This window comes from Hyla sarda, chromosome 3 (assembly GCF_029499605.1).
Source record: "Hyla sarda isolate aHylSar1 chromosome 3, aHylSar1.hap1, whole genome shotgun sequence".
Lineage (NCBI taxonomy): Eukaryota > Metazoa > Chordata > Amphibia > Anura > Hylidae > Hyla > Hyla sarda.
The window spans coordinates 305,936,548-305,949,540 of NC_079191.1; the positions used below are offsets into that span (position 1 = coordinate 305,936,548).

The 12,993-nt window shown below is 41.4% G+C and overlaps 1 protein-coding gene across 8 annotated transcripts in view; it reads right to left on the minus strand.

Moving 5' to 3' along the window:
- ARID4B (AT-rich interaction domain 4B) overlaps nucleotides 1-12,993 on the minus strand; it is a 424,644-nt gene that overhangs the window by 82,584 nt on the left and 329,067 nt on the right. For all 8 annotated transcript variants that reach the window (XM_056566987.1, XM_056566988.1, XM_056566991.1 and 5 more), the window contains 2 exons: nucleotides 12,749-12,833; nucleotides 9,633-9,831 (listed from right to left, as the gene is read on the minus strand). In XM_056566987.1, coding sequence (XP_056422962.1) covers nucleotides 9,633-9,831; nucleotides 12,749-12,833 — 284 coding nt within the window. The remainder of the gene's footprint in view (nucleotides 1-9,632; nucleotides 9,832-12,748; nucleotides 12,834-12,993) is intronic.

Here is a 12,993-nt window from a genome sequence, read left to right on the forward strand (position 1 = left end):
GAGTGTATAGTCCTAGGTCACCCATTGAAAAAAAATGTACACCGTATGTTACCTTTTTTTGTGGGATGTCTCTGCACAGCATAGAGTAGTTTACAACACTCTATGGAAGAAAAGGTATACATGTATTTAGCAGCCTGATGGATGCCACGAGGACACCCCATCCATTGGGCGAATTAAGATGTGCCTGTAGCTTTTCTGTATGGCTCTGACTTGATGTGAACTACATCTAATACAATCTAAGGGTAGGGTCACACCTTCCCACCCACAGTGTATTTTGCGCTGGGGATGTGCTGATGGCAGTCACAAGAGCAAGCTCCCTGATAAGGGTAGGTAGCTCTGTATGTCCGCTCCTAACGATGGATTTCCTACTGTAGACACAGCGACTGCTCGCAGCAGATGTGCAGCGGGAAATCTGTCTCTACAAGTGGATACACAGTGCTACCTAGCTGCATCAAGGAGCTCACTCTTGTGACTACCATTGGTGCATCTGCAGCATGAAATACACTGTAAGTGTGCTATGCGTGTAGGAAAAAAAAAATATATACTTTTTTAAATAAAGTATATTGGAAATATTTTTTCTTTAACATAAGGAGTGCAATAGCAAAAATTTGTTTTAAAGAGAGTGACCATTTAATACCTTTTGGCTGAGAGGTCTCCAACATGAGTATCCAAAAAACTTCTGTATTTAATAGTTTGGCACGTCTTTCACCCCCTCGTGCTGGGTTTGTAACCTTTTCGATCACCGTGATCTTGAGGAAATTAACAAGAAATAAAATAGATTACCCAGGTAGTGTTACAATTTACAAATTAACCGATTTACTCTGGGATTTATCTACCAATCCTGTAACTACTTTGGTTTGATTCACAAAAGAACAAGAGCTGTTTCTTTTACCACTATATACCGTATATATAAAGCACCATTATTACACTCAGTGTTAAATATAGTGGTAAAAGATGTGGCTGTTGTTCTTTTGTGCATTAAACCAAAGTGGTTAAAGGATTGGTAGATAAAACTAGCATAAAAATGTATTCTTTATTAACTGTAACACTACCGGGTAATCTATTTTATTTCTTCTAGTACTTGCAACCTTGGATATGTGAGCTGTACCATGAGACAGATGAAAAATAGGCTTCAGGAACATCTCTATGGCGCAACTCACACTGAAGCCAGGAATCCATCTCATGTTTCCAAACACTCAAGTGCATGCTGGGGATGTTCGTTCCCTCAACATCACTTGGGATCGAGAAGGTTACAAACCCAGCACAAGGGGGTGACAGACTTGTCAAACTATTAAATAGAGAAGGTTTTTGGATACTCATGTTGGATACCTCTCACCCAAAGTGATTAAAGGTGTACTACAATGGAAAACCCTTTATTTTAATTTATTTTTTAAATCAACTGGTGCCAAAGTGTTAAACACATTTGTAAATTATTTATATTTAAAAATCTTAACCTTTGAGTACTTATCAGCATCTGTAGGTTCCACAGGAAGTTCTTTTCTTTTTGAATTTCTTTTCTGTCTGACCACAGTGCTCTCTGCTGACACCTCTGTCCATTTTAGGAACTGTCCAGAGCAGGATAGGTTTGCTATGGATCCCCTCTGCTCCTTCTCTGGACAGTTCCTAAAATGGACAGAGGTGTCAGCAGAGAGCACTGTGGTCAGACAGAAAAGAAATTAAAAAAATAAGAACTTCCTCTGGAACATACAGCAGCTAAGTACTGGAAGGGTTAATATTTTTAAATAGAACTCATTTACAAATCTGATTAACTTTCTGGCATCAGTTGAATTATAAAAAAAAAATTCCAGTGGTGTGCCACTTTAAATCATAGGCTAAACTTTGTCATGAATTATTTTTGATTTGATCAGTTTCTTTTGTGATTGCACCTGTCTAGTAGCTCCCTGCATCACTCCAACACTGCTCCTTGAACTGCATATGTAATATAATGTGATCTGAATGTCTCACCCTTGGTCCGAACCAGGATGTAGAGCAGGACATAGCGACGCAGGGAAATGAAAAAGCGAAATGTACAAACCCCTTTAATTTTGAACAGGGCTGGATTAACATAGGGGGCGGAAGGAGTTATAGCTCCAGGCCCCTACCTAAAAATAAGCCCAGCTGCAGGGCTGATCCAAGTGGTGGAAAAAAAAAAGATGGTGCCAAGCTCGGGGACCACACACATACATTCCGGATTCCTGAGTAAGTCCAGCCTTTTTAACTCTGTGTGAGCCTGTAAGACACACACAAAGTTTAACTATGCTGCTGCACAGGCTGCCAGGACTTCCAGCATAAGCAGCATTTTTATCCCAAGCGGCTTTTATTTAGTATTAGTATAGCAGTATTATCTAGTCTCTGTGTGGCAGTATTATGTGCTTTTTGTTTAATTTAATGGTAATATTAGCCTAAGTATACTGGATATGGGTGTGTATGTATGTATGTATGTATGTGTGTGTGTATATATATACACACATATACACATACACATATCAGGGATGTCCCGATATAATTTTTTTTAAACTAAGTACAAGTACCGATGCTTCTTTTTTTAAGTACTCACCAATACCAATTACCATAAAAAAAAAAATTTATGTCATGTGACAGTTTTTTAAAAGTTTTTTTTGTGAAAAAGAGGGTTTTTCAGTTTTTATTATGGGAAGGGCTTTTTATATAAAAAAAAAAAAAACTTTTCGTAACATTTTATTTAAACTATTTTACTCCCCACAGAGCTCTGTGTACTACTGCAAGTCATTCAGTTTTATCAGTCTCCTCACATATAGTCTCTACAGGAAACTGGGAAAGCTGTGTTATTTTAGTATGTGGGGGTGGGACAGGGAAATTACCTGCCTATCCATAGGATAGAGGATAACATGTTGATTGGTGAAAGTCAGACCGGTGGGACCCCCCCGATGCAGAGAACTTGGATATAATTCTCCACGGAATAAAAGGCACACAGCGCCGTGCAGGCACTACTTCATTTATTCTTTATGAAGCAGCCGGATGCTTCTGAACTCGAAAACATTCAGTGGCATCAAAGAGAATAAATGGAGTTTTACAACTTTTTGTACAAAAATTTGTATGCTTTAAAATTGTCCTCTTCTGACCCCTATAACGTTTTTATTTTTCCATATACAGGGCTGTATGAGGGCTCATTTGCATTTGCGCTATGATCTGTAGTTTTTTCTGGTGCTGATAGGACTTTTTGATCACTTTTTATAAATTTTTTATGGTATATGAAGTGATGAAAAATCCACAATTCTGGACTTTGGTATCTTTTTAAGTTTATGCCATTGACGGTGCGGTTTAGTTAACATTAAAATTTAATAGTTTGGACATTTAAACATATTTATTTTATTACATTATTTTATTTGGAGAAGTGGGGGGTTGATTAAAACTTTTATTAGGGAAGGGGTTAAATCAATTTATTACATGCAATCTGTAGATTGCATACACTGATCAATGCTCTACCATAGCATAGCATTGATCAGTGTTATTGGCACTCGGCACTCCTATACACATCCCTGAGCTAACCGCCAGTTAATTTAAGGACTTTTAGATGCTGCAATCAACTTTGATCGCAGCGTCTAAAGGGTAAATGCTGCACACCACCCAAATCGGTGATGTCTAGCATTAGTAAACTGGCTATGAAGCTGGTGAGGTCGCTTCATAGTCCGGGAGTGGTGCGCAGGGCGTAAATTTATGCCCTATGTCCCCTATGTCCTCTAGGGGTTAATCCGCATAGAGTACTTGTGCAAATGTCCAGTATCGGGACATCCCTAAGATATATATATATATATTTTTTTTTGTCAATTTTGCCAGCCGAGCGGACCAGGCCTGGGTGGAAGTACCAGGTTAAAAAAATAAAAATTTTGCCAATCTTGCCAGCTAGGTGGACTAGGCCTGGCTGGAGGTAACAGATGTGTAAATGAAAACTATTTTTTGGACAAGTTTGCCCAAGGCCAGGTGGCCCAGGGCTGGCAGGAAGTAACAGCTTGAAAGAAGATTTTTTGTCTACTTTGCCAGCCAGGCCTGGCTAGCAGTAATAGATATGTGAATTACACTGAGACCAGGCACAATTATAGTCAGGGAATGTTTTACAGCAAGATCTACCATCTGACCTGGAGCAAAACTATTTTTTGGAATAGGGCCAGGCCTGGCTGGAAGTAACAGGTTCAAAAATGATGATTTTTGTTACAATTCTCCCAGACCTGGCTGGAGGTAACAGGTTCCTCAAAGACTTTCACATCACTGAGACCAGCACAAGTATTTCAGGAATGTTGAACAGCAATAAAGATGTAGCAAGTGTGCCAACCGAAATGATTCTTTGGACATTTTTACCCAAGCCAGGTGGCCCAGGCCTGGCTGGAGGTTGCACCATCAAGGGTGATGGTGGTAGCATAGCGTACAGCAGGATTTTAAATGGGTTCTCCGGTGCTTACACATCTTATCCCCTATCCAAAGGATAAGTGATAAGATGCCTGATCGCAGGAGTCCCGCTGCTGGGGACGGCCGAGATCTTGCACGCGGCACCCGGTTTGTTATGTGCAAATGTCGCTCCGGGTCTGATTACGGGCGACCACCGGGCCGGCGGCGTGTGACGTCACGCCTCCACCCCCGTGTGACGTCACGCTCCGCCCCTCAATGCAAGCCTATGGGAGAGGGCGTGCCACACGCCGCCGGCCCGGAGGTCGCCCGTAATCAGACCCGGAGTGAACACGCTCCGGGGACTGATTACAAACGGGGTGCCGCGTGCAAGATCCCGGGCGTCCCGAGCGGCGGGACTCCAGTGATCAGGCATCTTATCCCTTATCCTTTGGATAGGGGAAAAGATGTGTAAGCACTGGAGAACCCCTTTAAAGGAGATTATTTCTTCGAATTTTGCCCCAGCCAGCAGGATGTTGCACCAGCAACCTTCATGGCATAGTGGTTTATTGGAGGAAGTTGTAGTAGCATGAGGTAAAGAAAAATTAGTTTTTTGTTCGGATTTTGCCAGCCAGGGTGATTACAGCAAGGGTGATTACAAACTACAGGGACTGGTAGTAAACAGTGGACAGCAGGAGTTTTTAAGAATTTAGGTTTGTCAAATTTTGCACTGCATGCACAGTGCTGCACACAGACAACTGCATGGAGTAAACTACCCTCTGTGCCACATGATTGTGCAAAGCGGGGACCAATGTTTACTGTAGCCAGTGGACAGCAAACAGTGGTGAGGTACAGTTAGTTGTAGACACGAGACAGCAGGCATTGGTGGACTAGGTATACTTCTAGCCAGGCTTTGTCATGCCTCTGCCTGTACTGACGTAGAGGCCTGATTTCTAAATTCGGACCCTGCCTGTGCCTTATTTTCTCTCTGCAGATATGGCACTGTGCCTGCTTTGTGCCTGCATCTAGTAACATAGTAAAGAATTTCCACATGGCAGGGTACCACAAATAGCTAGGTACATCACCACTGGGCTTCAGATCCAGTGTTACCGTCACATGCTTCTGAACTGCTCAGACCTAAAGGCCAGATGACATCCTCCTCTTTAAACTCCTTTTGATCATCCCCACCACTCCTTTTGGTAAGAATATCTGATGTGTGATCACGGCCTCCTTGTTCCCCATCTACACATCCACCATTATGCCTTACAGTATCCCATCATGCCTACCACTAGTCCCACTAGTGCTATGCTAGGCCACTGCATCCCCCTCCACCACCTCAGCAACACACTCCAAAGGCTGACCGTGACACAACTCCTCCTTGCGGCTCATGATATTATTCTGTGTAGCTGTAGGGGGGTCAAGCAAAGACAGAGATAAGGAATGAGAGCCACTAGGACCAACCATTCCTTGACCAGACATATTTTTTTTAAATAATGTTAAAGATTTTTTTGTCTGAAACCAATGTAATAATTACAAATAATGTATGAACAGGGATGATTTCTGTGAAATTCACCCCCTCGTAAGGCGCTACTATGCCCCATACAGACAGATGTAAACAGTGTTTGTTTAAACTGATAGAATAATTAAGTAAAACGTATGAACAGGGATGATCTCTGTGAAATGCACTCCATTGAAAGAAGTTACTAAGTCCCAAACAGACAGACGTAAACGGTGTTTGCTTAAATCAATATAATAAGTAAAACATATTAACAGGGCTGATCCCTGTGAAATGCGCTCCCTTGTAAGGTGCTACTACATCCCAAACAGACAGATGTAACAGTGTTTGCAGAGTAAAGCGCTAAGCTGTGTTTAGGACATATGCATCGCTATAATACAGGTCTGCTGGAGCACAGCTATTCTCAGTTCACTGCATGTTGTGTTTTTTCTTTTTTTTAGCAGCCTTCAAAAAGGCTTGCTGGGCTTTGTGGTACACAATGAGGCTTGTATGAATAGACAGGAGGTCCCCCTAAGAACAACCCACACACACAGGCTGGGGATGAGCACTTCTTATGAGCCTTCAAAAAAGCTTCATGGGCTTTGTGGTACATGATGAGGCCTGTGAATGGACAGGAGGTCCCCCCTATGAACAGCCCACACACACAGGCTGGGGATTAGCACTTCTTTACTGTGGATACTTGCATAGCCCCTATCGGATTTGTGCACTGTGGATATTATAGATCAGGAAAGGATTTGGGCTCCTGGATTAGAAGTTTGACTCCTGTTCGTTCATTCTCTCTCGTTCGTTCTCTCTCGTTCGTTCGTTCGTTCTCTCTCTCTCTCTCTCCCCCCTCTCTCATTCTCGCTCTTATTATTGTTCCATATAAAAGGCCCAACAACCAGCCGATGAATCTCTTTGTATGAACAGGAAATACACTGCTGACAACCAATGAACTGATTGGCCACATTGAACTGCTACCCAAATTACTACTCAATAGTTAGGTCTTCTGCTCCTTAAAGGTAATCTGTCATCAGCGTCATCTGCACTAACCTGCTGGTACAGGGTAATAGTGTGGATTATGCTGATTCCAATGCTGCTTAACTCTCTTTCCTACATTACCCCGATGTGCCTGGAAACCCAAATATGCAAATGAACTGCTCTTGTGCACTGGGGAGGTTCCGAGCCCCTTGGTGCATTCTTCTGCCTACCCAGCTCGGCCCTTTGCAACACCTTCTGTGCAACACCACCTGCTAAGCTCAACCTCTATATGTACTGGTCACAAGATTGTGGCATCACCACAGGTCCTACACCTCCAACATAAAGCAGATACAGAGCAAGTCCTGGTCCGGGAGTCACTGCTTAAGTGTTACTTGTGGAGATCTCTGCTCCTCAGTGACTGCCAGACCTGCTCTATTACTGTTAGATATTGTACATGTGGGGGCAGAGATTAACAGTGCAGTAAAAAAGAGAATGTGGCTGAAGGACCTGTGATGATGATGATGATATGACAGGAAGTCACATGTTCCCTTTATAGAATAGAGCCCAGGTACAAGGGGCTGGGAACACCCCCTGTGCACCAAAGCACTTAGGAGGAGATTTATCAAAACCTGTGCAGAAGAAAGGTTTACAAGTTGTCCATAGCAACCAATCAGATTGCTTCTTTCCGTTTGCAGAGGCCTTGTGAAAAATGAAAGAAGCAATCTTCCTCTACACAGGGTTTGATAAATCTCCCCCTTAATTCGTATATTTGGATTTTCAGACATAACTCAGGAATGGACCACATAGGAAAAAAAGGTGAACACTGTATCACCCACACTATTACTACTACCTGCATGTTAGTGCAGGTTACAATGGTGACCGATTCCCTTTAAAGGGGTATTCCGCCCCTAGACATCTTATCCCCTATCCAAAGGATAGGGGATAAGATGTCAGATCGCCGCGGTCCCGCTGCTGGGGACCCCCGGGATCCCCGCTGCGGCACTGCGCTCTCATTACAGCACAGAGCAAGTTTGCTCTGCACGTAATGATGGGCGGTACAGGGGCCGGAGCATCGTTACGTCACGGCTCCGCCCCTGTGATGTCCCGCCCCGCCCCTTTCAATACAAGTCTATGGGAGGGGGTTGTGGCGGTCGTCACGCCCCCTCCTATAGACTTGCATTAAGGGGACGGGCCATGATGTCACGAGGGGCGGCGCCATGACGTCACGATGCTCCGTCCCCTGTATCGCCCGTCATTACGCACAGAGCGAACTCGCTCTGCGCTGTAATGATAGCGGGGTGCCGCAGCGGGGATCCCGGGGCTCCCCAGCAGCGGCACCGCGGCGATCTGACATCTTATCCCCTATCCTTTGGATAGGGGATAAGATGTCTAGGGGCGGAATACCCCTTTAAGGGTAGGGTCACACATGCTGTATTTTGCTGCATATTTTATTCTGCATATTTTCCAATCCATTAAATTTAATGGGCAACAAAATTAGCTGCAGAAAAGATACTTGAAGGAGTAATGTGGCAGCAATCTTTTAAGTCCCCCTGTGGCCGTTCTGGAAAAATGAAAAAAATAACTTTAACTCACTGCCCTACATGCCCCCCCCCCCTCCCGTTGCTCCGGTATCAGCATCCCTTTACTCCACCGCTGCTCTGCTCCATGCTTCTTTGGCTCGGAACGTCACACTGCGGTCAGCGTATCGCCGGCCGCAGTGATGTCCCGCCTCTGCCGGTGATAGGCTGATCCGGCCCGAGCTACTTACATGACAGTGCGCTCAGCCTATTACTGGCCAAGGTGGGACATCGCTATGGCCGGCGATACGCTGACCGCAGTGTGACGTTCTGAGCCTTAGAAGCACAGAGCCAAGCAGCGCCAGAGGAACGGGAAGCCAATACTGGAGCAGCAGGTGGAACATAGGAAGGTGAGTTACATTTTTTTTTTCTTAGTTTTAGAGGAACTTTAAAGATTTTTGCTGCATTTCACCTTTAAACATGTTCTTTTTTTCTAATAATTTACTAAGATTTTTATTTATTTATTTTTTTGTACATTATAATGGGGGCTTGCTATCTTGTCTGAGAAGTTTTAACAACATTTAGAGATACTCTTTACTGCAAACCCAATGGACATAGGCAGCTAGGGGCAGGACCTGTCCCATTCACATGAACTGAAAATATTACTGGGCATTATCTGTGACTATTACAAAGGTCATTCCACAGAGAGGGGGACCCCAGAGCTCTTAGCTTCAGCTATTGTGAACAGTGTCTCATCTATACACTGGTGTAACCTTTCACTATAATGTTGTACAGATGACTTTCCAGCAGCCTCCACCTTATGTCCATAGACAAAATAGGAAGTCTCAGCTTAGCTTTAGGCCTCGTGGCCAAAGTGAAAATGTCAAGATTTTAGAATTATTTTAAAATATAGACAGTAAAATAAAAAAAAAATAGAAATAAAAACAATAAAGATTCTTAAAGAATATATTTAACATAAAACCTAATTTAAAGAATATGACATTTTCTGGTGACACATTTCCTTTAATAAGACATGAGAAAGGATGGTCAGTCTGCAAATCCAATTCACACCCTCTGTCCAATCAGCCTTGATCTCTCTATTTTGCAGGAGTTTCAGAGTAAGTAATACACCATTGTAATAAGGGAGCCTATGGTTCAGGCAGCATGAAACTAAAGACAGGCTAAGTGTAAGTAATAAACCAGAGAAGTGAACTGCTGCAGATATCTGTTCATATTAATGCACTGATTTTATTTTTGCACTATTATTTTTATACATGTACCTTGGAGACCATTCAAAATAGAAGTAATTTCTAAAGGCTTCAATGGACCTGAGCCAGAATTTTTACTTTCTGAAGAATCAAATGTTGACTCCTCTAGATCACATGACTGGAATAAAGGTCTTGAAAACAGTCTGCATTGTTTACTGCAGTTTTCATCTTTTTCTGACTTGCATTCGCTAGGATCTGTCTCCATCTTACTCTGTAAAGAGAGATTAAGAGAATGTTATAAACCTGTTTTAGGGTACATTCACATGGGCGAATTTCATGCCAGCTACCATTGACTTAAAAAAAAAATCTGCCACTATTGCCGATTATCTGCTGACCTATCTGCTCCAAATACACTGCACAAAATTTGCAGGAATTAAGGCCGCATGAGCATACCCTAAGAGTATGTACACACATGAGCATTTCCTGCAGATTTTCCTATTATTGAGGTCAATGAGTCTGTGGAAAATCTATAAAATTGGAAGATTTGTGGATTTTCCATGGACCCATTCTAGTCAACACTAGCTCTTAGATTACATTTTTGCGTACCCTTTGGAGGAATATTTTTTTAAATGTATGTTAGTAAACATAACAAAAGATAACAGTATCACTAACAAGCATTCATATAACATACATAAAGATATAGAAATCAAAGCATTGTCAAAGGTGAATCCTTAACAGCCAAGCAATCCAGCAATGTCATAAAAATACTCTACTTTCCTTTTACTTATGGGCCACAAGACTGGAAGCTGTAACAGCGAAATACTACTTTAAAGGGAACCTGTAGCTTAGGTTAATCTGTCATTGAGGGCAGCATAATATAGGGAAAGATCCCTTTATAGGGATAGGAAAAGTTCCCAACGTGTGATGTACTGCATGTTAGGAGAATCTACACATGAAAAAAAGGTAACGTGTGAAAAAGGTAACGCGTGATCAGAGAGAAGTCACTGCTGTCAATGCCCACACCTACCCGCTGAGGATTGACAGATTTCTCCCCATGCACTGTGATAGGGAGAAACCTGACAAAAATCAGCAGGTGGGTATGGGCAGCGGTGACCCTTCTCTGGTAGCATAACCTTGATGAAGGATTCCCTTTAAGTATTTTTTGTACAGACTGGCCAACATGAGGACATTTGTAATGAGAAATAAAAAAAAACGTGCTTTCCAACACTGTGAAGATTTATCAAAAGTAGAAAAAAGTAAAGTTGTAAGCCTCCCTGCTCCCTTGCACTAGTTTTAATAATTCTCCCATTCAATATGTAACATAAGAAATCTGCTGTAAAATACAATAAGTCTTGCATTTTATAATATTATAATGAGAATTCAATTTGTTTCATTCAGCTATTTATTCAGTGATACATCCTTGATATGTACCAGTTGCAAGACTACATCATACTATGCACAAACTAATACTCACATCACACTTAAGATTTTTTTCCAGAACATTAGAGGGATTTCTGTGGCTTGATGCTGTAAAGTAGCAGTCAACAGTTTTTTTTACATGGTCCAGTACACATTACATAAAGCTGTATTGGGCTAGTCCAGTACAGACAACCCTGTAGAACAATAATACTGAAGATCAACAGCTAATGTGGCACCTAGGTAGTTATCTGTATATGTAATGTAAGCCCATTGGCACCCCTGCATTGTTATCATGTGGTGTCAATGGGTTGCCATGGCAGCTGGCAACCTAATGAAAGTTACCAGACCCCCCCTTGTCTGCCATCTTTGCATATACATTTAACAGGATGTCAGTTTTACATTAACAAGAATAATACACTACTAGGTATTATGTTATATAATCAAGCAAATGTGGTGAAGTTTAATAGCTGGACTGAAAAAAAAAAACATTAAGAAAAAAAAATCAATAAAGTTTATAGAAAAAAAACAAGTAAAAATATAACAACAAACTGTGAAAGAGATCTTTTCAAACCTGTGTAGAGGAAGACTGATGCAGTTGCCCACAGCAACCAGATTGCTGCTTTAATTTTTCTAGAGGCCTTTTTAAAAAGGAAAGACACAAGCCGTTTGGTTGCTATTGGCAACTGCACCACTCTTTCTCTACACATGTTTTGATAATTCCCCCCAGTAATGCATAGCTGATAGCACTACATTAGTAATGACTTAGACTATAACATTATGATATTATATATCCTACATAGCAAACTCCATTAAAGAAGGAAAACTTTGCCATATTTGTCTGTTTTTTGTTCTTCCATGCTCCCCACAAAAATTTATTAACAGTAATCAAAAGTCATATGTATAATGGCGACACTGAAAACTTTCAATTCTTTCTACAAAATATAAGCCTTCATAAAAATGTTATAGGTCTTGTCAAAAAGAAGAAAAAAAATCATAGAATTTGATGTGGTGAATCAGAAGATAGTTATACATTTTAACTACGTCACGTTCAGGGGCTTTGTGTACTGCACGGAGGTTTTAAGCGTACCTGTCATTTGAAGAAACTTTTGGTATGAATCTAGATAATACCATTATATGTAAAAAATGTGTTAATTCTTGGGTGAAACAATGTTGACTTGTCTCTGTAGCTATTGCCTGTGTTTCTGAGCGGAGACAAAATCCAGTAAGTGTGGGTGGGACGGGCAGGGCTCTGTGCGTGCTCCCGACTCGCCAATCACCTTGCTGGGTGAGCCGGGGGAGGGAGTCTCAGTACACAGAGCTCTGCTTGACCTGCCCTCATTTATTGTATTTTGTTTCTGCACAGAGACACACAGGCTAAAAACAGGATTAGATACATTCCTGGAACAAAATAACATTAATGCTTATGAAGAAATATAAAATCTCATCCCTTCCCCAATATCGCACCACACCCCTACCCTTCAATTCCCTGGTTGAACTTGATGGACGTTTGTCTTTTTTCAACCGTACTATGTAACTATATAGCTGCAGGGACAACACAGCATTTGTCACCCATAATTATACACATTTTTAACCACATTTTTATATGTATTTCACAAATATTACTTATAATGTTTTATTTGTATAAAAAGTTTTTGCAAGTGCACATTTCATGCTAATCTCAATGGAAACATTTTGGATCCTAAAGAAATATGTTACACTTTGCATACTAATATTGTTTCTGAACTAAAGAGATTAAATATGAAAAATACCTTAATTTTTCTTCTATGTTTTATTTTTGGTACTCTTTTATCTGCCGGCCTGATGGTCTTGTCAGCTTTTACAGGTTCTTCATATCTAAAAGTGAAAGAGGGAATAAATGAAGTTTTATTTTAATATGAAGTCAGTGGAGTAGTTATCAAGCAAACACAAGCACTACATGATGAGGACTTGTGAAGCCACTAAAGTCAGTCCACAGAAAGCAAAGTGTCCAAGTTCACTATAGTCACAGCTGAAG